This window comes from Gekko japonicus, unplaced genomic scaffold, assembly GCF_001447785.1.
Source record: "Gekko japonicus isolate JY-2015 unplaced genomic scaffold, Gekko_japonicus_V1.1 scaffold2688, whole genome shotgun sequence".
NCBI classification, from domain to species: domain Eukaryota; kingdom Metazoa; phylum Chordata; class Lepidosauria; order Squamata; family Gekkonidae; genus Gekko; species Gekko japonicus.
In genome coordinates this window covers 38,547-63,617 of record NW_015171584.1, presented here as the reverse complement: position 1 = coordinate 63,617, position 25,071 = coordinate 38,547, and the positions used below count along the sequence as shown (strand labels likewise).

The following is a 25,071-nucleotide window of genomic DNA, read 5'->3' as shown; positions in this document are numbered from 1 at the left end:
TGATGTACAGCTACACACTTTTGAATCCACATAGGCATGGTCCATTAAAATTGCCAGTTCCGGTCGGCTGCGTGGAGGCTGTGCGGTGATTACCTCTTGGCTCATTAAGTAGGTTTTAAATTTATTCGGCCTTTTTATCTGTTTCTTTTTATTTTTTTAAAAAATATATTAGTTGAGCCAAGGGTATATGAGCTACCTTTTATTTTTTCCGGGTTTTTTTCCTCTTGTATACTCTTACTCCCAGTAATTTTGGAGGAACTTTCATGCCTCTCCCTATTGGAGACCCTGTGGCTGTTTTTCTCCGACATCTTATATTAAGACTACTAAGTCTGCCGGATTGTGAACTTGAGCTGAGTTCTTTTTTAACTTTGTGGAGATAACTTTGTGGAGATAGCTGAGGACAACATCCCTTTTAACGACTTCTGGGGATGCCGCCAATTAAGCGTGGGAGAGGGAGCGAGGAGAGTGTACCTTTGCCAGCTGCAAAGCAGTTTAAAATCAATGATTTCTTTTGCAACCCTGTGGATGTTGATAATTCTCCAAATAGAACTGGCTCCCTTCTATATACTGTGGAGACTTTCAATCGTTACTCTGCTCTTGATAGTACCTCTGAAGAAACAGAGGCAAATGCCCACATTGATCCTAAAATGGATGTGAGAAAGGAAGGATCCACCCAAACAGAGAGTGCTACAAACCCTGGGAGGAATAGCTCACCCCATGAGGAGTCCCTATTGCCTAATAGCTAGGACTGTGGACTGTCTCTTTAACAGTATTCAGGACTTGAGAGTTCAAATCAAACAACTTAAAGCTGCGGTGGTAGAACTTTCCTCTTGCACTATTTGTGCTCAGGCTAAAACATCTGAGGGAGCCATCTGTGAGCAAAATGTTCAAAGCAATAAGCAGATGCATCCTGACTCTCAAATGGACAATAGCAGTGCTTGTAATGATTCTAATAAAAATATCTTTCAGTTAGCTTATCAACCTCGGAGAGTCGCCTTAACAATCAAAGGCAGATACGGCTTTGCCCCCAGCTGGCTAACCTTTTCTGAAGCTAAGAAACATCTTGCCTCCGTCCTTAAACTTTTACTTCTTCAAACCTGCCAGCACTGCTATTGAAGAGGAAAGCGACCCTCTGCAAGATGGGAATCTTCCCTAATCGTGTTTTTCGGAACCTCGTTGTCGCTCCCTTAATTACTAAGAAATGTGTAAAATGTATACCCTCTTCTAAACCATTGAGTGTCCCGTCCAAGTCTGCTGATACTATCCATACCAATTTGATTTCTTGGGAAGAAACATCTGCTGATGACTAAACAATGCAAATTGATCCCAAGACTTCTTGTATGCGAACTGGTAGCAAAGATTTTCTGGCTTCCCTGGATTTAGATGACTCCAACAATGACTTGACTTTGACTCCCTTAGTGAAAGATGTGGAAGACGGCATGCTTTTGTCCTTTGGAGCTCTTGCAACTGATGATCAGCAAGCTGTTATAGATAGACTAAACTCTATGAGTCATAAACTCCAAGGGGTTAAGGACTCCACTCTATCCCTGGATACCAACGTTAGGGATATACCCCACCTAGCACCTTTGGCAGGCCCCACTGAGGTGGCCACTGTGACACTTATGCCCAACTATTCCACCCAAGTTGTGTGTGAAAATCCCATCTTGATGCAAAGGGGAACTAAGTCAGTGGTTTCTGAAGCCTTCCCTATGGTGTCGACTGGAATTACGTTGGAAGCCCTGGCCAAACCATCTACTTCGGATCGCTTGAAACTTCTTCCTGTTAAATCTCTGCCCCAGACTATACCAAATGGTTGTATTTGCCCTGATAATCTCCCTTTTCTGGATGCAATCTCTGAACACGAGTGACTACCTGACAACCATGACTGTTCTAGGGATTCTCAGAAAGGAATCCAACTTCTGACATGGAATATTGCGGGATGGGCTAACAAATGGGGAGACTCTGATTTTCTGAATTTTCTGCTACCATTTGACATGATTTTCTTCCAGGAAACTTGGTCCCCAATTAATGTATCTATTAATGGGTTTTCTTCCTTTTCACTCCCTGCCACGAGGCCGAATCGGAAGGGTCGTTTTATGGGTGGGCTCTGTGGCCTCTTTAAGAATGCTACTAAACTATCTGTCATTCAGTTAGAGGCGTGCCCCCCCTTCGCCCAAACTTTTCTTATTTTGTTTAAAGACTTTCAATTGATTACTGCCAATGTCTATATGCCCCCTTGTCAAGATAATAGCATTCTCAGAGCCCATTGGAATCGGTTGAATGGTTATCTTACTAATCACTCTATTAAATATCCTGAGGCTTTCATTCTATTAGTGGGGGATTTTAATGCTAGAATAGATAAAGACAATGATCAAATTGGCTTTATGCTTCATTGGGACGATGATGAGCATACTCCCTTCCCTTTTTCTCGGCCTAGGCAGTCTCGAGATGCAATAATTAACCAGGCTGGCTACCACCTGGTACATTTATGTTCTCACAATAATTTTTTAATACTCAATGGTTCTCGCATTCCTGCAAAGTCTTCATTTGGGAATCTCAAAAGAGTCATGTCCCATAGAATTCTCTTCAAAAACTCAATGGCTGCCCGTTTGTGGAGAGGACAAAGGAATTGGGGTGGCAGGATGAGAACAAGGCAGCCTTCCCTTTCTGGTCAGTGGTCTGCTGCTCTGCTCCCTGTTCAATATAGTCCACATGGAGCTTCTTGAAGCACTTGTGATGGCTTCACTCAACAAAAATGGCAAGTGAAGTCAATACAGCCTGTTCCAAGTCTGACAGCAATTTTATCTCTGCAGAAAGTCATCCTCTCTCTCCCTGATTTTCGCATTTTTCGTACAGATAAAATGGCTCTGATGTGGGTTGCTTTCATATGGTGAGGATTCTCTGCTCTGCTTTCATCACTGTGGCAAACACAGAGGCATGTGCATTGGTGGCAGAGCTCCCACACTCCCCGCCCCCCGTACTCTGCACTGGCACTGCATTGGCTCTCATGGAGGTATGAGGACTTGCCACTGGTTTTTTAATTTTTTCTTTCCACACATATGAACAATGTTCACACGAAAACAGGATCCCTTTGCCTGAAGGGTCACCCCATACCTTTTGTTTTCTTAACCTGATAAGCAGAGAAATCACTGCGCATTGGAGTTTGAAATAATCTGTTGAGCAGTGAATTCCCACCCCATGACAGCTGTCTTGTAGCTTCCTTTCTCCATTCCCTTCTAGACAATCTGGACAAAAAAATTGCCTGCACCTTTCATCTCATGTCTTCAAAAGAAAAAGGTCCTTTTTGCAATGCAAACACTAGGAATTCAGTGGACTATTTGAACTGGAAATAGATTACTACTGTACTACACTATAGTGCAATAGCAATTATCAGGTCCCCCCCCCCAAAAAAAAGCCTGCAAAAAGACCTCTGGTGGCACAACAGGAAAAAATGGTAGTAAATGGTACATGCCCACAAGGGGCTAATGGTGGAGAAATGGTGCTGATGTGGGTGAGACCTTTGCAGGGGAGGAAAATGGGCACCATTCATTCTAGACAGCACAATAACGTATTTGGACAGTGTTCTTTAAAAAAAGATCTGAGTAAAGCAGGTTCAGGAAAGGGCGTATTGATGATGGGGAAACACAGATTTTGCTTGTTGGATCAGGAGCACATATATTTGGAAGAAATGTAGCTGTGGAGATGGTCAGAGTCTGCTACAGATCTCCTGACCAGGTTGAGGTGGATGCTGCCCTCCTTGAATAGCTTGACAGGGTATCCAAACAACATGACCTGGTAGTTATGGGTAACTTCAACGTCCCTGATGTGTGCTGGGAGACAAACTGCCAAGTATCCACAGTCACGCAACTTCCTGACCTGTCTGGACAACAACTGCCTTCAGCAAATGGTGGAGGAAGCTACGAGGGGCTCTGCCATACTCCATTTAATATTGATCCACAGGCAAGAGATGGTAGATGGGGCAAAGGTGGTGGGGACCTTAGGAGGAAGTGACCATGTCCTGCTAGAATTCCTTTTGCTGTGGGGGACCAAGGAAGTTTGTAGCCATACGTGTATGTTAGATTTCAGTAAGGCAGACTTTAATAAACTCAGAGGCATGATGAGAATTATCCCATAGGCAAGACTGCTAGAAGGGAAAGGAGCAAGTAAAGGGTGGCCTCTTCTAAAACGAGAGCTCTTGCAAACTCAAGCCCAAGAAGGAAACATGGTAGGAGATCCAAGAAGCCAATATGGATGAACAGAGAACTCCGTGATGTGCTAAGGGAGAAAAAGGAAGTGTTCAAGAAATGGAGGCAAGGACATACCTCTAAAGAAGAGTATCTGTGGGTTGGTAGGCACTGTAGGTCAGCCATCAGAGAGGCCAAAGCTCACAGCGAGCTAAATCTGGCCAGGGAGGATCACTACAACAAGAAAAACTTCTTCAGGTATGTGAGGAGCAAACGCAAGATAAAAGAGGCGATGGGCCCACTGTTGGGTGAAAGTGGAGAAACTCTGACAGAGGACGGAGAGAAAGCAGAAAGACTCGGTGCCTATTTTGCCTCTGCTTTTTTCACTGAAGAAGAGAACAGGCTCTTCTAGAGATGGTAGTAGGCAAGTCACAGCATCTGGGTTGCTGGTGGACATGGACAGAGAGGTAGGTGAAAAGCACCTGGCTGCAATGAATGAGTACAGATCCCCAGGACCAGATGGTATGCACCCACGAGTGCTCTAAGAACTTTCTAGAGAGCTTGCAGAGCCTTTGTCCACAATCTTCCAGACATCTTGGAGGATGGGAAACATGCCACAGAACTGGAGTAGGGCAGATGTTATCCCAATTTTCAAAAAAGGGAGGAGGGGTAACAAAGGAAATTACAGGCCGGTCAGTCTGACCTCTGTGCCAGGGAAGATACTGGATCAGATTTTAAAGGGATTAATCTGAGAGCATCTAAAGGACAGCTTGGTGATCCTGGGAAGTCAGCACGGGTTTGTCCCCAACAGGTCCTGCCGGACCAACCTTGTGTCCTTCCTTGATTGAGTGACAAGCTTACTGAATTTTTATTTATTTACATTAGACTTGATATCCCGCTTTTGTTCCATGGCTAGGGTCTCAGAGCGGCTTACAGGGTTTCTGGTGCTAATCACCTGTGTTCCTAGCTAGGGCCACAATGTATGAAGGGGGGGTGGGACAACCTACCGGCACCCCCTCTGTGGTGGCTATTGCTGTTTCTCCGTTGGCTCGGCATGGTCGGGTCTCCTGGTCCAGCGGGTTGTTCTTTCTCTGGCGTTCTCTGGCGTCTCCGGCGTTCAGTGGTGGCGATCTCCTCCTTAGGCGCGCAGCTCTGCCTACTTTCCGGCCCGGCCACGTCCTTTCCGGCTCCGCTGAGCCGGAACTTGGCATCTGCGCACGCCCCTTTCTTCTCTCTTCACGGCAGCCCTCAGTGTACTCCTTCTCCGCCGCCAGGGATCGCTCAAACGTGCACCTTGCCTTGTTCGCTGCCGCCTTGCTCGCCGCACTACCAATGCCGTCCACGCCAGGAATTGCCGCCGCCATCGTTGCAGCCACTGTCGCCGTCTCCGCTATCTCCGCCATCTTCAGCCGACCACACAGGGTGCCCCCCACCCCTCTAAGGGTGGGTACCCATTTACCTACTTGCAATTAGGTTGCTTTCAAGACCGCTGGGTAGGCGGGAGCTGGGACGAAGGTCGAGAGCTCACCTCGACCGCTGTGGTACTCGAACAGCCATAGTGGCTGCTCGGGTGATGTTACAGTGCAGGCGTTTTAACTGCCTGCACCACCGCTATCTGTCAGTGACTATCTGTCACTGAATTTTTGACCTACATATGGAAGTCAAGAGTAATACTCTGTAATTCCTGTAAATCATGTTAGGATTGTCTTGTATTTTGGAATACCAGGAATATTGGTTGATGTTGTTCTTGTATTATCCTTTAAACTTTTCCTTGCCTGGTTTACTTATGTTATGCCAATAAAGGTTTCTGTTCTGGTCCATTAAAATCAATTCCTTTGGCTAAAATTGCTAGTCAAAATCTAGTCCAAGGGTATGCTGAAGTGGTATGTGACATAGCAACATTACTGAAGTTCAGCAGATCTGAAACTGGTTAGTTTTTACATGGGAAAACTCCTGGAACACTGGATATGCTATGCTGAGTTCTATAGTAATCAACCGATGGATGAACATGGCATACTTTTAAACTGTAGATATAATATAACTTTTATAACTGTTTAGAGAATTTGTACTGATTCATGGCCAAATACATTCTTCTGTAATTTTGTTAGTCTTATGAATTATACTTAGCATCTCAGTGGTTCATTGGCTAGACTGTCTACTGGTTAAAATATAGTTTCTCAATTTGCTGTCACGGTTTGTAATTGACTGATCAATTAAGTGATAAACATCAACTTAATTTAAAAGTTCTGTACCAGTATTGACTTCCACTGATGGGATATACCTCTTCCTTTAGAAAAAGTCAGAAACCTCCATTTTAAGCAGAACAGGACTTTAAGATCTATATATATGTATTTATAAATTGGAGCACTTCTGAAATGCACTGGTATGGTATTGAAACGTGATAAATAAGAAGGTCATGGTTTACCTACGATTTTCAGCCCCAGTCCTGGTAAAACTTTGTCTTACCTATTGCCCAAAGAAAGCAATGGAAATTGTTAGTTATATTCCATTTCTTCCCTGTGTTTCTGTGGCATTTCATGAGAACTAATTTTAGTGATAGCAAGACAATTATTTTAGCAAAGATGCAAGTTCGACAACATAGTGTCATGAACTGTTTGTTCATAAGAGCAGCATTTTTGAATACTCAAGACTAGGGATGAACCTTGTCATGAACTTAAATTCTTCATGAACACCACATGGTTCATGGTTCATGAGCTGAGGGCTGTGCAATCACACCTGCAATGAAACTCCCACAGACCTCCATGGTTTTTATGGAGGTTTGTGCAGTTCGTGTCAGTGGTTTGTGCAGCTGACACACTGGTGCCGATCAATTAATCATCAAATCAACAGAGAGTGGACTTTGCCATCCCTGGAAATACCAATATTGTCCCTCCAAACACTAAACAAAAGTGGCCCTTGTGGGACCAGGGGGTGAGGAGGAAAATGTAAAAGAGTCCAGGTTGGGGGTGGAAGGAGATGAGAGAGAAGTGGAGGATCAGTGCATGGTGGCGCAGGAGAGAGAGGAGGTGGTGATCCAAAGCTTAGGGAAGAAAGGGGAAGGGGATCTCCTTGTCACAGAAGTGACAGGAACTTTGGGAAACCAGCCCATGGGGCAGCAAAAGGGAGGCCAGTCCAAAAAGGGGGACCCCAGAAGGCCCAGAAGTCGAGAATCATAGGGTCAGAAGGAGGAGGCAGCAATCTCACTTTTGTAGAAGAGGAGAGTCAGCTGGAGACTCACTGTGAGTTTGGCATCTTTAGCTCCGGGGGGGGGGGGGAGGAATTCTACCACATCACAAATATTACTAAACAAACCAGTAAAGTAAGTGGGAAAGTTTATGAAGATTCATGGTTTGTGAGAGGGAGCAATCCTAAGCAAGTCTACTCAGATGGTCCATGTTATTCAATACAGCTTACTCCCAGGAAAGTGCACTTAAGACAGCATCCTTCAGCAGCTGTGGCTACTCTTGTTTATGGTAAAGGAAACAGGAAGACTACTGAAAAGCAAGGGAACTTAAATCATACTTGCTAGTTATAGGTAAAGAAAGGAAAGCTGTTTGTGTACCTTGCAGCTGCTTTAGAAAAGCAGCGGAAGGGAGAGGCTGAAGAGAAGCTCCTTGTAGATCTGTCTAGAACTGAAAGGTGATCCTGTGAACTCCTGTGGGGTCAGGAAGCAGTCCTGGAGGTTTTTTGTCATCTTCTGGGTGTGGAACAGCAGTCACTATGGGTTTGGAGAGGGAGATATTTGTGAATTTCCTGCATTGTGCAGGAGGTTGGACTAGACGACCCTGGAGGTTTCTTCCAACTTTATGATTCTATGACAAAGGGCTATTTAGCAGTCCAAATTCCCTCATTTGAGCATACAGGAACCTGCTTTAGAATCAGAGGATGGTACACAAACTGTTAGGAAACATTTTACTCTTAATTACCCCTCATATTTATTTTTAATACTAGTTTTCACGACAGAATAAGATTATAGTAACTAAAGAGGAGACCTGTGATTCCTATGATTTATAATATATTTACTGGTATAATTATTCAAGTTTGAACCCCAGATCTGAGAAGGGATATTAGGAGAAGTTACTCAGCTTCTGGAGCAGACATCACTTATATTGCAAAAAGTACTCTGTGTACATGCGTGTAAAGTTCTCTCAAGTTGCAGCCAATTTATGGAAATTCTGTAGAGTTTACAAGGCAAGGGATTAACAGAGGTAATTTTGCCATTGGCTTATTTATTTATTTATTAGTTACATTTATACCCCACCCTCCCCGCAAATGGGCAGCCTTCCTCTGCATAGTGAGCCTGAAATTCCTTGGTGGTTTCCAATCAAAATACTACCCAGGGCCGATCCTGTGTCGCTTTTGAGATCTGATGAGATCAGACTAGGTTGGGCCATCCAGGTCAGGACAGAAAGTTGGATTGCTTATGCTAAATTATGTACAAAACAGTCTTCAAAGTGGCCTAATCTTCCTCTCTAATCAGTAGGAAAACTATCAGGAGACAACCAGGGCTACATGCAAATAATACACATATGTAGGACTACATCAAAGGTAACAATTGAATTTAGAGACTTTACTGTTTAACAAATAATTGAATTTCTGATTGTGGAAAATGTATAGCAATTTTATTTATACAGAAAAGCTACAACATCAGGGAAATGGTTGCCTGCTCAGCAATTATCAAAATCATTATAATTACTTTTCTTCCTTGTAGAATCAACCAGGAAAAAAAAAACCCTGGTTAAATCTAAACTAACTTCCAAGCTGAAGGCACAAAAGCTGAGATGTGTTTCATAGAAGAGTTGGGTTCAGTCAAGCAATCTGTTCCCTGAATAACCTTCTTGGTGGGATATCCATGTCCACAGATCCTGCCTCTGCCTCATTCTTTGCTAAAGTGTGCTACATTCAGACAAAGTGCCTGTTGCAGAGGTACTTGTGCCTGGGAGCCTAGATCACAATGCAAATGTGCAGATGTGGGCTGGGTAGGCCTGTGCTCAGGTGGCTGTTCATCCTACTGCTGTTGCTGCTTCTGTTCCTTCCACTTGCATGTGAGGATATGAGCAACAGATGTAGTGTGGCAGGGGGCACATCAGACAACATATATAGGTTAGGAGATGTGATACTTGGTGGATCCCTGTCTTTAATACAATCTAAATTTGATTTGGTGGACTATATATTTTTAGGTAAGTTTCTTGTTTGAAAATAGTAAACCTATTTGTTGGAAATTGGTTTGGGGAAGGCAGACTATTTGAAATACCAGCCTTAGCTGAGGTTAAGATCTTGGCCATCCTCTTGGACTCAGCCATGTCAAAGGATATAGGGGTGTGTTTTTTTTAAATCACCATTGTTTCTAGAAGTGACTTTTCAATTCCTTCTAGCTCATGTTAGCCTCTTATTTAGACTCTGCCAACCTAGTTATACTGAGCTGCATTACTGCATTACTGAGCTGCATTACTGCATTACTGTGATGTCCCAGTTGGTTTGCTGTAATGCATTCTATGAAAGACTGTCTTTGAAGATGTCTCAGAAGCTTCAGTGGATTGAAAATATACCTATAAGTATTAAGGCAACATGACCTCCAATACAGAAAGAACTAGCAACTGATTATGATCCAAATCTCATTTATCGTAGATTTGGAATAGAAGATTTAAAAGATGGGGAAGACAAAAGTTAGTATAAGGGGCAAGTTTATTTCCCCAGTCTTCTACGTATGGCCAGACATCTATTTTCTATTTTGCCGCACAGATAATTCTAGCTGCTGTCACCATATATTTGAATATCTCTTTCAGAATTTTTGGTAATTTGTTAGGCAGTATACCTAATAACAAGGAGCTGTGGTGGCTCAAGTGGTTAAGATGCTGAACTGCAGGCTGTGGAAGGTCAGTAGTTCAGCAGTTCGAGACCCGAGTTGCTGCATGACGGAGTGAGCTCCCGTCTCTAGTTCCAGCTCCTGCCAACCTAGCAGTTCGAAAGCAAGAAATTGCAAGTAGATAAATAGGTACCACTTCAGTGGGAAGGTAACAGTGTTCCATGCGCCTTGGTGTTTAGTCATGCCGGCCACATGACCACGGAAATGTCTTCGGACAGCGCTGGCTCTTCGGCTTTGAAACGGAGATGAGCACCGCAACCCTAGAGTCAGATTCGACTGGCTTTCGAGCAAGGGAACCTTTACCTTTACTTTATACCTAATAACATATTCTTAGCTTCCATAGGGAATTTAAATTTTATTATGTTCTGCATTTTTTAATGTATTTCCTTCCAATATCTTTTTGCTTCTTTACAAGTCCACCACATATGAAAAAAGTTTCCATCAATTTCCAGCATTTTCCTTTGTAGTTTTGTCTGCTTTCTCAATATCCTTTGGGATTATATACCATTTAAAAACATTTTGTACCAGTTTTCTCTTATGCCTGGCTGGCTGTAAACTTGATTTCTTTTCCCCCATAAACATTCCCATTGATGCATAGATATCTGCTCTCTAAAATTCTGCATCAATTTAATCATACATTTTTTCACTTCTTCTTCTGTTTCTAGCTGGAGTAGTAACTTGTATATCCATCATAGTAAATGATATTTTTGTTTTATAATCAGCTGTTCAGACTCAGTCACATCTCTTAGATCTTCTTTAGTCTTGAAACTGACTGATAATATAGCAACCATTGAATATTTATTCCTTCATCTTTTATATCTTGCCAAGATTTGATTTCCCCCTTATTATGTTACTATATGTTAAAATCATTTTTATTTCTTGTGTACTTATCATAATAAGCATTTTTGGGGACATAAGCAGAGGGTTGGGAAGGCTAAATAAATTCCAGCATGTGAACCATATTCTCAAAAGTCCATCTCTGATTGTATGGCTTGCTTTTTGTGTTATAATCATTTCTGTTGATTTCTAAATGAATAAATAATTAGTTGTTGTAGATTTTCTGAGGTGTATGGCCATGGTCTTGGCATTGTAGTACCTGACATTTTGCCAGAAGCTGTGACTGGCATCCTCAGAGGTGTAATACAGAATGATAGAATACTCAGTATCTTTCTGTGTTATACCTCTGAGTATGCCAGTCACAGGTGCTGGCGAAACGTCAGGTACTACAATGCCAAAACCACGGCCATACAGCCCAGAAAATCTACAACAACTAATGAACTCCGGCCATGAAAGCTTTGGACAATGTATTGAATAAATAATTGTCTGTAAGTCAGTCAGTACCTTTATTGGCATAAGTTATAAACATAAACAACAGAAAAGCAGTTTTTAACACAGAGAAAAAGGATTTAAAAAGTTTTAGATCAAAAGTTTTAGCCTTATGCTCTCTAATCCTCATAGCAATTAGAAGATACCTTGTCCCCCTGTAGAATGATCTTCAGATCTTCTTCATAAGGATGCACTATAGGCCTTGCATATTCCAACATATTTCATGTTCTCATTTTTGTAGGGATGGTTTGTTGAGAATCCTTTGACCCTGTGTTACTAGTTAAAATTGACTAAATATAAGATTAGTTCCAGCTAGCTTTTCTCATGGTAAAAACAAAGAAAGGAAGTGTCTCCTTTGGCCATCAAAACCAAAGAAACAAACAAACAAAACCCCAAACCAAAAAGACAAACAACAAACAAACAAACAAGTAACCCCCACTATGCTAGGATTAATAGAATCTGAAAGGATAAAAGCCATGTGAGACCGTTGCTGTAGTAGGGATGGGAATTGTGTGAAACTGACTGAAAAAGCCATCTAGGTTCAGTTCATTGTCTTTCGTGCTGGTGTTTTAGTCTCAATGTCTACCTTGTTGTAGCATGGCACCTAAAAATTACCAGCAAGCCCTGGCCTTGATATTTGCCATTGATGAGATTAATAAAAATCCTGGACTCTTGCCCAATGTAACCTTGGGATTCCACATCTATGACAACCAGTTTAATGCATGGAACACTTATGAGACAATTCTTGGTATGTTGTTCATACACCAAAGGAAATCACTCAATTTCAAATGCCACAAGAATACAGAGGTGTTGTCTGTCATTGGGGGATACACTGTTGAGACCATCATCCAGATGGCCACTATCCTGAGTATCTACAAGATTCCACAGGTAAGTGCATATGTATTCAGAGCTCAATGGATGACTCTTGCTGTTCAAGTGTACTCTGATCTAATATGCCTTGATTGAATAATGTGATCAAATACACATAACATGAATGACGAAGCAAGGAGTACAGGAAAACCACATTGCTCATGTTCCTGTTTATGCACTGAGACGTGTATCTCAAGATGATGGCTGAGTGAATGGGATGAATTCTGCCAATCATTTCTACAAATGGAAAAGATTATGGGTTTCTTTGGTTCCCATTTCTGCTGTAGACCCATAGTGTTCCTGGTGTCCAATGGGTGAAATAATTTGGAAAGATCCCTGGGGTGCAGTGGAAGAGTAGTTGGAGGGAAACTCCATTCCAGTCCTGTAAGATCTCACATGCTAACCAAGATCATAAGTTGCCTGTGTCTTGACAGTTCACACACACACACAAGGAAATGCCTTCTGTTAGCAGACACAAATAGTGGAGTTCAAGCCACTGTGTACATTTGACTAATGTGAGGGTTTTGGGGTGAGGTGGGGGATAATGACACTATATCATCGTGGAAAATCTAAAACTATTTTACCTTTCCCAGTGACACTTTTATGTCTTCTCCCTCCTTGAATTTATTACTATTATGACCAATCTGCCTGTCTGACACTTGAATTGTATATCAAATATTTATGCTTGTTTCTCCAGTTTTCTCCATCAGACATACACAATAAACTTTGCAATTTACTAATGAGACCCTTCTGATTAATTCTATCTGTATCTACATGGATGATATAGCTATTGTTATAGACATGTACATACCACGATGTAAAGTTGATGAACTATATATTGGAGCAGCAGAGCTGTATAGAATGTAAATAACTGGATGATTGTGTATATGTTTTTTAATGTGGGAAAGCAGCTACAGAGAATAAATTATTGCAGTGGGATACATGAAAATAAGATGGCAGTGGCTGTGCATTACCTTGGTGCCATTTTGATGGCATTTTAAAGTATTCTTTTTTGTTTAAAAAGTAATCTGAATAATTCACATCTGTTGCATACTTTTACAAAGCAATCGATCATCCTGCCTCACATTAAATGGTTTGTGTATTGGATTTCATGGTTGTAGACTTTTAGAATGACCAAATTCAGAACGTAATTATTATATAGATCATCTAGATTAGCTAGATGCTACCGCAGACCAAAATACTTTCCTGAAATTCCATAGATTGTGCAGGATGACATATAATGATGATGAGTATTGCTGTCATGGATGGATTGGTGAGGGGTCTCTTCCAAATCTATCAATTAAACTGTTTGTATGTACAAAGCATGGAAGCTCAGAGTTTGCAATTAAATAAAAATAATGTATCCTTACCTTTTTCTGTATGCTGAAATCTTCAGAGGATTGTGGTCATTGTGGTTAGAAAGTCATTTGCTATTCATCACTAAAACTTGCAATTAAGAATCTCATACTGGAAAAAGAAAGCATGTGTTGTTCAGAATATTTGAAAATTTAACCCAAAAGCAAAAGTTGAGAACTTTGTGTTTCTAGAGCACAGCATTCTGGAAAATTACAGCTATTTCTCCTGTCTCTAATAAGCTACATCCTCTGTCTTAGATCACTTATAGTATATATGAGACTACACTAAGTAAGAAAACTGAGTTCCCTTTCTTGTACCGGATGGCACCAATGGAAGCTCTGCTGCATATGGGGATTGTGCGTCTGCTTCTGCATTTCAGATGGACATGGGTTGGCCTTATTGTCTCTGATGATGATGATGGAGAAAGTTTTATTCAAACCTTGAGACAACTGCTTACTGAGAATACCATTTGTGTTGCATTTTTGCACAGAACTGCAGCAGTAGACAGAACATCTCTCTTTACTTACATGAAAAGTATTTCAGAGATAAGTTCATCACTTCTTTCAACTCTAGCCAACATGATTATCGTCAGCACAGAATCTCGATGTCTATTTCCTTTAGATGCTTTATTAATTTTTTTTTAATTTACCAAAAAGGATCATATAGGGAAGGTCTGGATCATAACAGCACAATGGGATTTCATAAACACGATCACCACGGACAGCTTCTTTACAAAAACCTTCAATGGTGCCTTGACTTTTTTAGTTCCCACAAATACAGTGCAAGGATTCCCAGACTTCCTCAAGACCTTAAACTCAGATAAGACACTGATGAATTTTCTCTCTGTGTTCTGGCAATTTGCATTTAAGTGCTGTATGGTCAGTGAAAATATAAACAACTGTAAGATATGTACAGGAGAGGAGGAGCTGGAGAGCTTGCCTAAATATATGTTTGAAATTGACATGACCAGGCAGAGCTACAGTGTCTACAATGCTGTTTATGCTATAGCACACATATTGCATACATACTTCTTCAGACATAAAAGCATGCTGCATAGAGGCTTAGATCAGCTGACCGTTCAGCCATGGTAGGTAAGTCAGTGTTGTAATGAACTTCTTGATGTGTTTGAAACTGTGTCAGAAAGTGGAAACAATATTACAGATTGGGAAGGTCTGTGGCTCAGTGACAGTGCCTCTGCTTTGCATGCAGGCCAGGATCAATCCCCAGAATCTCCAATTAAACCCTCCAGGTAGAAGGTGATGTGAAAGACCTCTACCTGAGATCCTGAAGAGCCATTGCCAGTCTGAGTAAATAACACTGACCTTGATGAACCAATAATCTGATTCTTTATTCTTATTGGTTCATCAAGGTCAGTATAAGACATCATCCTGTGGTTGGTCACACAGGAACTCTTTGGAATCTTCAAAGAACCACAAACATACTAGACACTGGTGCATCCTGTGGCAATAAACGAACAAGAAGATCGGAGAAATTTGCTATGTATGTGCAATTCAAGTCTGTAGGATGTTTGTAGAAGACACTGTGAGAAGAGGGTCCATTTTGAATACTTTACAAAGTTATTATTCTTCTAAACTCATCATAAACTTTATGGAAATTCTCTGACTGTTTTATATTTTAGCCTTGCACTCTGTTTGTTACATAGGTGTTTGATTGTTTTCTCATACGCTATTTTATGTCTAACTGTCTTTAAGCTAGCTTATATTGTATTATATATGTTAAAAACAATTAAAAAATTAAATTAAAAAAAAAGAAGAGGGTCCATTCCCTAAACGTTGTGACATTCATTCCTAATGTAGCTCCACTCTAAAAAACATCCATTTTAACAACAGCACTGCAGAAGAAGTCCTGTTTGAAAATGGGGAATTATTGACTGGGTATGACATTGTTAACTGGATCATCTTCCCCAATCTCTCCTTCTTTCGAGTCCAGGTTGGAAAGATGTCACGAAGCCAAGAGTTCACTATCAATGAGGATGCTATTGTGTGGAATAGCAGATTTCACCAGGTAGGAATAAAATGCACATTTTGTCAGTTGCCATTTAATATAAATTTGCAACTGTCCTGATCTTGTAACACAACCTCTGGGGAATCCAGAGTCCATAAGTGAGGTGCCCCAACAGAAAATGCCCTATCCTTTGTGTTTCTTGAACTCACCAGCACAGAATACCTGCAAGACAACACAATGGTGCTGATTGTTTTGATCTTGCTCCTAAGCTATCCTTTAAATTGACCCATCTGTGACACTGGAGTTTATGATTACCAGAAGCAAGAGGTAAGGTGCTTAAACATGTAAGCAGGTGCATCTTGCTCCTTCCTTTTGATCTTTAAGCAATGATCCCTTTGTTGTACTCCACTCCTCCTTAATTCTAAGTATGCACATGCATATTGGTAAAGCATTGTAGAAGAATAATGATGATGTGATTACCTCCCTTCAGCAGAAGACATTCCCAGAATCGTGGCAATGATACCAGCATATGACAGTAAGATTGGGAGGAATGGAAAAGATATAAATATCATAGCCACTAGAAATACAGCCATTTCGGTCCTGGAAGTGTCCCCACAAGCCAATTTCAGTAATGGGGGGATGTCACAAAAGAAGTGATTGATCTCATTGGAACCACAAAAGGACATGGTGAACACCATACTGGTGAGACCAGAGGACATAAAAAATCCACTTAACCAAGGTGCCACAGCTAGACCCATGCACACTTTCCTGTTCATGAGGACAGGGTAGTGCAGAGGCTTACAAATGGCAACATAGCGATCGTACGACATTGAAGCCAGGAGAAAACATTCAGAACCACCAAGAAAGAATGTGAAATAGGTCTCTAGAGCACATCCTAGGAAGGAGATGGACTTGTTCCCAGACAGAAGATTCTCAAGCATCTTGGGGACATTTACGGATGTGTAACAGATCTCCAGGAAGGACAGGTTTCTCAGGAAGAAATACATGGGTGTTTGTAGTGCAGGATCAACCAACGTGAGGAGAATGATGATGAGATTTCCTGCCAGGATGATGATGTAGATCACTAGAAAAGTAGAAAACAATATGCTTTGCAGGTTGGGCTCATCAGAAAGCCCAAGAAGGATGAATCCAGACAGTGCTGAACTATTCTGTAGAATATTTTCTTCCTTTGTCAACATCCTGGAAAATAAGAGGAAATACACATAAATATATGAATTAAGGAGAAATGAATCATGTGGCTATACATAAGACTGGACCCAACCATCTTCTGTGCTTTTGAGAAAGCAAGGAACACTTTGAACACCATCAAAGAAAAGAAAATGAAAAGGCATCATTAGGGCTCCATGAACAAAATCCACGTGTGATGAGGATACAATAAGGGGAATTAAGTGTGTGAGTGAAAATATTGGCTGAATCTTGATCATAATACTGCTATTTTGTTCTGTCTAATTCAAAGAAAAACCAATGGCCTGAATTCTGCCAGTGAAGGATCCGGAATAAGAAGCCATCTGTGAACTACTCATAAACCACAAAATGACAAACAGGAATACACAGCATATCCACATATATAACCTCTGCTGCGATCAGTGGGGACATCCATCCATCCATCCATCCATACATACATACATACATACATACATACATACATACATACATACATACATACATACATACATACATACATACATACATACATACATACATACATACATACATACATACATACATACATACATACATACATACATACATACATACATACATACATACATCCATCCATACATACATACATACATACATACATACATACATACATACATACATACAAGACTGGACTGGACTATAGTGCTTACTTCTGCCTTTTGGTAGAGATAACTCTTTCAATAAAAACAAGTGGTATCTATGATTGCCCCCTCCCACTCCCGCAAACTCAGTACTAGTAAATCAAGTGATCTAAGGCCTGCCTAGAGCCCAAGATTCTTTTGTAGTACATGAAAAATTTCATATGTACCCTAAAGTACTATATAAATGCTAATAATAGGAACTAGCACATTTTCTTGTACTGTGAAGCCTCACTGATTCCTAGGGCAGATACTAGCATCTGCTTAAAACTCTCAAACTAAATCTGATGCAGCCTTCAAATATGGAACTTTGGTATTCAAGTATTGTCATCAAAATGCAGCAAACCTAAAAAAATAATCCTGCCCATTCCAATGGCTTAGTTGATATTAGTAGTAACCTCTAGAAATTCACTTAGTAGGCTTCTTCAAAATACTAACTAAAGCTTTCAAAGGAGATAACTTTGTACTTACTGGAGACTCTGATGTTCACACACAGTCAGCCCCCTCTGTTACTGAGTCATCAGCTGCACTGGTAGTTTCTTAGACACATTCATACAGAAGGGAGCTATATTGATTCTGAGACCTGTTTGTTCATCAGACCCAGTTGACATGCTTTATGCTCTGGGGCGATCTCCTCTGGGAACTTCTCTTGCAAGAAGATCACATAATTGAACTGGCTGAGATACAAAGTGTTTGAGGTGCTGTGTTGCCTGCAGAGGGAGGGAGGGAGGGAGGGAGGGAAGGAGCTCTTCTTGTGGTACTTTGAATCCGGTCTACTTTTTAAAATACAGGCAATTATAAAAACTGCAGATGGCCAGGACCATCATGGGAGAAGCATTTCTTCTTATACACAGGAATGAATGCATCTTCTGGTGCAGTGATGGTGAACCTTTTAGAGACCGAATGCCCAAACTGCGCCCCCAAACCCACTTATTTATCGCAAAGTGCCAACATGGCAATTTAACCTGAATACTGAGGTTTTACTTTAGAAAAACAACTCATACATTAACTTAAGATGATTCAAGCAAAGTAAGGAAAGCAATCCCAAATGCTTTCATTTACTTAAAATGATTTGGCAGAGAATTCAACACTTTAATGATGGTCTGGGCCTGGCTGGGGCGATGGCACACGTGCCCACAGAGAGGGCTCTGAGTGCCCCCTCTGGAACCCGTGCCATAGGTTCACCACCACTGTTCTAGAGAGTCTATAGTTTTATTGACTGAGTATCCATCCATCCATCCATCCATCCATCCATCCATCCATCCATCCATCCATCCATCCATCCATCCATTCGTATTTATAGCCCACCCTTCCCAAAAGTGGGAAGCCATGTGATTTACCTGTTGATTTTTCAACTAAACCATTAATTATTAGCGGAAACACCTATATAATGATAGACCTGACCAGGAAAACAAAAACAGGGCACCACTCATCAGGGCCATGCAGGGAGGATAAGAGGGCAATCATATTCCCTCCTGTACTTCAACCTATATGTGTTTAATCTTTGGGATCATCTCTGACTATATATAACTAATTCCCAACAGTCCCCTATGTGCAGATATTTATTTCTGCAAATAGGGGCATAGTTACCCCAAACAAGTTTTTCTGCAAAGCTGGGTGACTGCTAGGTTTGCAGAAAAATCTGAAAACTTTCCCCTTCCTGCCAGTGCTGCCCTTGTAGGCAGCGCCCAGCACAGCTTGCAAGCACAGGCAACACCAAACCTGCCATCCTCCTTGTAGATACCAGAGCACTGTTAAATGTGCTCTGCCCCGGTTGGCATCTAGAGGCACCCCTACCAAGAGTACTATAAGTCTTGTTGGTTTCGCTGGGGCCAACCACTCTGCATGAGAGTGGAAAGACATCCCCCTCACTGTGGGCAATCTTTACACACATGTAACCACCTACAATAACCAGGGAGAAGATGATGGGATCTTAGGGTTCTCATTCTTCTGTGACCATGAAATTACCATTGATCTGGTGAATGGCTTACTCTGGAAGCTCCAGGGTGGACCTAGCCTGGTCAAAGCGGTCCACCGGTGCATGGCATTAAAAGCTCCCCTATCCCTATCTCCCCTCTCTGAGGACCCTTGGGTCCAGGAATTCCCTGAGGTTTGAATACGTGATAAGGCAGAATGTGGGACTGTAAAGAACTTATGTGTACTCATTGAAGGAAGAGACCCTCCACCTCAAAAGCAGTATAAGTATCCAGCGGAGGCAGAGATAGGGATTGCCAAAACCATTGAAGGGCTTCTTGAATGGGACATCATTCTCCCTATGCAATCCATCTGCAATGCCCCATTGTGGCCAGTTCTAAAGTCAGATGTAGTCACCTGGAGAATGACTGTCAATTTCAGGGCTCTAGACACTGTGACTCCCCCTGAAGCCCCCGTAGTAGCAAAGTACAATGAAATCCTAGCCGCCATTGCTGCAGGGTCATGATATTACAGTGTAGTTGATCTTGCAAATGTGTTCCACTTGATGTGCCTCCACGAGTTGTGCTGGTACAAGTCTGCCTTCACTTTTAGAGGTCAGCAGTACTCCTTCAAACAAACCCCACAGGGTTTCCATTCAAGCCCTGCAACCAGCCTCTCATGACCACATGCTCAGCTATATACATAGTATTCTTGTCCATGCCCCACTACAGAGATGGTGCAGGATGTCACTAGGGAAGTCCTGAACCTCCTTAGGGAAACAGCTTCAAGGCAAGTCAAAAAAAAGCCCTGCTAGTACAGACACATGTAAAATACTTAGGGCTAGTGCTAGGCAGGACCCCAACACATGGAAGTTATTTCCAAGCTGCCTGCTCCCACAGACGTTCCTTCCTTGAGATACTTCTTGGGTACTTTGATTTTCTCTGAAGGTTTTATTGAAACCTTTGCAGAAAAGGCATTCCTCCTCTACACCATTCTAAAGAAAGATACCCCTTGGCATTAGGGACCAGAACAGCAGCACACTTTTGCTGTCTTTAAACAGAGCTTAGCTTCAGCCCCAGCTCTACCACACCCAGACCCGAATAAAAATTACTGCATACAGCTTGTCAACTCTGAGAGAAGCGTAGGAGCAACCTTAATCCAGCATCAGGCCAAGTGAATAATAGCTTATGCCTTCTGGAATCTGTCCCCCATGGAAATGAAGTTCACCCCATGTGAGAAGATCTGCCTGGCATTAGTCTGGAGCCTTACTCACTGGGAGTTCATAATAGGAGGTGCAAAGGTAATTGTGCAGACAATGCACACTCCTCTTAAATACATCCTCTAGGGGGAAATTCAGGACAGTCAAGTCTCAAATGCTAGAATTGCCCAGTGGACTTTGGCCCTAGTTAACAAGGGGGTGAAATATAAGAAGGAACAGAATGAATCCCTTGCCCCATATAGCCTTATATTTACAGGGGAAGAGCACAAATGCCCACTACCCATAGTGGAGCATATGCCCTGGCCCGCAACAATGGGAGTGCCTCTAGAGATGAAGCCAAGCAGCAAGGTTTTATCTGTTGGTTCTGTGATGGCTCATCCTTCCATGTTGACGGGACCCCTAAAACTGGCTTTGGAGCCATAGAAGTACAGGATGGATTTGTCCTACAGAGCCCCATCAACCCACATTCAAGACAAGTGGTTGAGGTGGCGGTGCTTCAGTCAGTACTTGAATTCGAGCTTCTAGACAGTCCCTTGGCCATTTTCAAGGATTCTGACTGGACTGCAAAAGCCACCACAGTTTGGCTCCTTCACTGGCAGAAATAAGATTGGAAGAACAGTGAGGGGAAGCCCATTGCACACTTGCAACACTGGATGCATGTGGTTGCCATTCTACACGAGCGCACTGTGCCCAACCAAATATCTCATGTGAAAGATCACCAGAAAAATTCCACGGACATTGCCTATTGGAATGATCAGGCTGAACGACTAGATAAGGATGCAGCGCAGATGGAAATACTTCCTAAAAATCCCACCTACCTCCTTCTGCCAGTCACCACCAGGAGTCAATCCCATTCAAGGGCCCTGATTCTCCTGTGTTTTTAGATTTAGGAGAACTCCAGAAGAATGATGCTAATATCACCAACCTTTTGCACACAGGAAAGGATCCTACAAGCAGATACCAGATAGAGGTACAGGAAGGTGTAGTTTGGGCAATAGACAACACAGGCACCCATCACTGGGTTGTCCCTGTGGCAGTCCAGGGAGATTTAATACAATTCATCCATGAACAAGGTCACCGAGGTAAAGATTTAATGCTAGAAAGGGTGAAAGAAGTTGGATGGTGCCCAGGCATGTACCAGAAAGTTGCCCAGTGGGTAGACAATTATCTCTCCTGTACTATGGTAAATACCGACCCCTCCAGACCAAAAGCGCCCTTCCCACACCAACACATTGAGGGACCTTGTGCTAGGATTAATTTTATCAGACCCTTACCCAAAACTGCCCGTGGAAACAAGTACTGCTTTACAATAACAAGCAGGCTATCCTGAACACAGCTGTGATGGACTCTGGGCTTTGAATTAGCCTGCAAGGAAAGACACCTGCAGTCAAGTGAATAGCAGGGGTGATGTAATTCTGGTGCAGAACTTTGTGGGGGGGGATTCTAATGATTAACAAAAACTCTCTTGACAGTTGGAGTTTGGCCATTGAGATTGTGAGGGTTTTTTTGGTTGGTGGGTATTGTGTCAGGGGACTGACAAATCATGTTGGATCTCACTGAGTCCAAGGAGTAAATGAGATTTCTCTACAGATTCCAATATTAAGGGAATCTGAGAAAAGCCAAACAAGTTTCTATACCACAGTGATATCTAAGGAGACTTAAAAGGGAAAATAAGCTCCTGGTGGTTAAACAAGAAATTCACGTTATTCTCACATTGAATCTATACCCTCCTTGGGAGCAATTTGGGTTTAGTGGATTTAGTGTGTTCCAGGAGGGTTTATAGGAGTAGTGGGTGTCCAAAAATATTTTTAAAAAGGAAAAGAAAAGAGGGGACAAAACCAAGGCACAGTGGAGGTATTTCTTTGTGAAAGTAGAGAGTACCTGAGAAATCCAAATGGAAAACAGCAATCTAGTACAGCACAGGTGTTGAGATTAGAGAGTGTGTGTTTTGTACTATAGCATCTGAAGTGAATGATTATAAATGAACTAACCTAAAGCTGAACTATGCCATTTGAAACAACGTATACACAAGCATCAGCTTTTCCCTTGTATACATTTTCCCTGCCTGCCTGTTCTTGTAAAAAAAATGGTCAGTTTTCTTTATTGTTCCTTGTCGTGGGTGCCTCAGTTTCTGACAGAGCTAAGTATCTGACAGAGTTAAATCATAAACTTCATCCCAGAAAAAAACTGTGGTGCTCTGTCAGCAAGCTGCCAATTGTATTTTCTTTGCTTATGAGTTGTGTCCAACCCCCCCCCTCGCCTTCTTCTTTGGTAATCCATATGTGCATGCCCACACCTAACCCCATGCGTTTAGTTGTAACTGCATTCCTTTCCGTATACGCTTGCAGAGATTTGAAGGAACCTTGTCAGTAATGCAGCAGGTGGTTTGCACTTGGAGGCTTTTTGCTTAGTCTATCATGCAATGTAGCGTGGGAATAGAATACTTGTTTAATTAGTTCTAACCATTGTGTTCCCAAGGTTTGGGCGCGAGGGGAATCTTTTTGCGCTAGCGGGAATCATATCTATTGGCCCAAACTATTTTGAATTTCCTTTATTATACCTGTATCAAGCACATTGTGTCATTCCTGACAAAGACTGTGTTCTACCCGTTTCATGGCTTTAATAAAATAAAACCTTTTTGCAAGAGTGTATCTTATGATCTGCTTTGATTCTGACATGCTCATGAAAAGTCACAGAGATTAACATTTATAAAAAGATCTCATCAATAAGTGGCTGGGTGTGTGGATGATCTGTGTGGGTACCAACCCTGAAAGAGGAGGGCAGATAGTGTCAATGGAATATATATATATTTTTTAATAGTTTTATTGAATTTCCGCAAATATAACAAAATAGCACAATAATGAGTGGTCACTACAAATTGGAAACAACAAGAAACAAACAATCAATCAATAATCATCTTTAACAGAAATGTGCATACTCCAGATATAGACTATCGTGTGGTTCTTCTTTCTCCCTCTTAAGGTATGTTAACAACGGATACCAAGTTTCAGCCAATTTTGAGGAATATGATGGACGTTCTGCAGATTTAATTGACTCTGAAATCTTGGCCATAACAAAGAAGTCCCACAATTTGTTTTTCCATTGAGAAATCGTTGGCAGCTTTGAATGATTCCACTTGGCTGCCAACAGCAATTTGGCTGCAACTAACAATATTGCTATAAGCTCTCTCTTGTTCTTTGGAATATTATCATCATGCCAAAAGTTCAGCAGTACCGTTTCAGGAAGTAAAGGAACATCGTAATCGTGTCAATGGAATATAAGATTCCTCCAGCACGTGAAAATTTAAAGGAACAAATCCTCACATAATCCAAAATAAGGCAGTTTGTCATAACAGTTCACACATTTCTATTAAAATCAATAGGATTAGGAGGGTGTATCTCTGTTTAGGGTGCACTGAATTTATATACAAAATGATCTTCACTAAGCTGCTACAAGGCATGTCAGAGAGGGCCTTCACTGCTTCCTGTTTGTGCATGTTGCTCCAGAGATGGCAGCTGGAAACTGGAGGGAAGAGGGCTCTCAGCACAAGGTTAATACAAAATCATGGATTAGGTGAAGATCAAACACCAGAAGAGTCAGCAGTTTTCTGAACTCTGGTGACCTAGATCCTGAACAACTTCAGTGGACTCGGAAGGGTATGACTTTCTTTAGGAATGGCTACATTTAACACAGATAGGACTCTGGAATAATAAAAAATTATTATTATTATTATTTAGAACACAATTTTATTTTTCATGAAAATATTGACATGTCATCAGTTCCATTAATGTTTCAATTTTTACCCCCAATATCCCCACTTTACTCTCCCCCTCCCCGTGGCTTCCCACAATGCTTCCCCCCTCGTCACTCCAGTACACCTTAAGATAACATCATATTCTAGTTTCAATATTGTTCTAAATATAATAGATTATGCTTTATATCCCAGTTCTTTTCTAGGTAAATTTTAAAGTCTCTCCATTCCTCATAGAATTCCTGATCTTCTTTGTTATTCAATTTTTTCGTAATTTTGTCCATCTCAGCCATAAACAAAGTTTTTTGTATCCATTCTTCTAACTCTGGAATTCTTTCTTGTTTCCAACATTGTGCATAGAGTATTCTCGCCGTTGTAATCAGGTACCAAAATAAAGTTCTTTTTGTAATATTCAATTCTTCCATTTTAAGTCCTAAGAGCAGAATTTCTGGTGCTTTTTTAAAGGAACATTTCAAAAAAATTTGCATTTCGCTGTGAACTCTAGTCCAAAAGTCCACAGCTTTTTCACATGTCCACCACATATGATAAAATGAACCTTCATGTTTTCTACATTTCCAACATTTGTTAGAAAAGTTTTGGTTCATGTTGGCTATTTTCTTGGGTGTCATATACCACCTGTACATCATTTTATAACAATTCTCTTTCACATTGGTACATGACGAGATCTTGATCGAATTTTTCCACAGATATTCCCAAGAGTCCATAGAGATCTCAGTATTAACATTTACTGCCCATTT

At 41.5% G+C, this 25,071-nt stretch overlaps 1 protein-coding gene across 1 annotated transcript in view; it reads right to left on the bottom strand.

Annotated features, from left to right (window-relative positions):
- Nucleotides 1-13,676: 13,676 nt before the first annotated feature.
- LOC107117674 (olfactory receptor 10A4-like) overlaps nucleotides 13,677-25,071 on the bottom strand; it is a 17,231-nt gene continuing 5,836 nt past the window's right edge. Inside the window, exons 3-6 of the mRNA XM_015419832.1 lie at nucleotides 16,048-16,767; nucleotides 15,045-15,142; nucleotides 14,130-14,226; nucleotides 13,677-13,713 (exon numbers count right to left, since the gene is read on the bottom strand). Coding sequence (XP_015275318.1) covers nucleotides 13,677-13,713; nucleotides 14,130-14,226; nucleotides 15,045-15,142; nucleotides 16,048-16,767 — 952 coding nt within the window. The remainder of the gene's footprint in view (nucleotides 13,714-14,129; nucleotides 14,227-15,044; nucleotides 15,143-16,047; nucleotides 16,768-25,071) is intronic.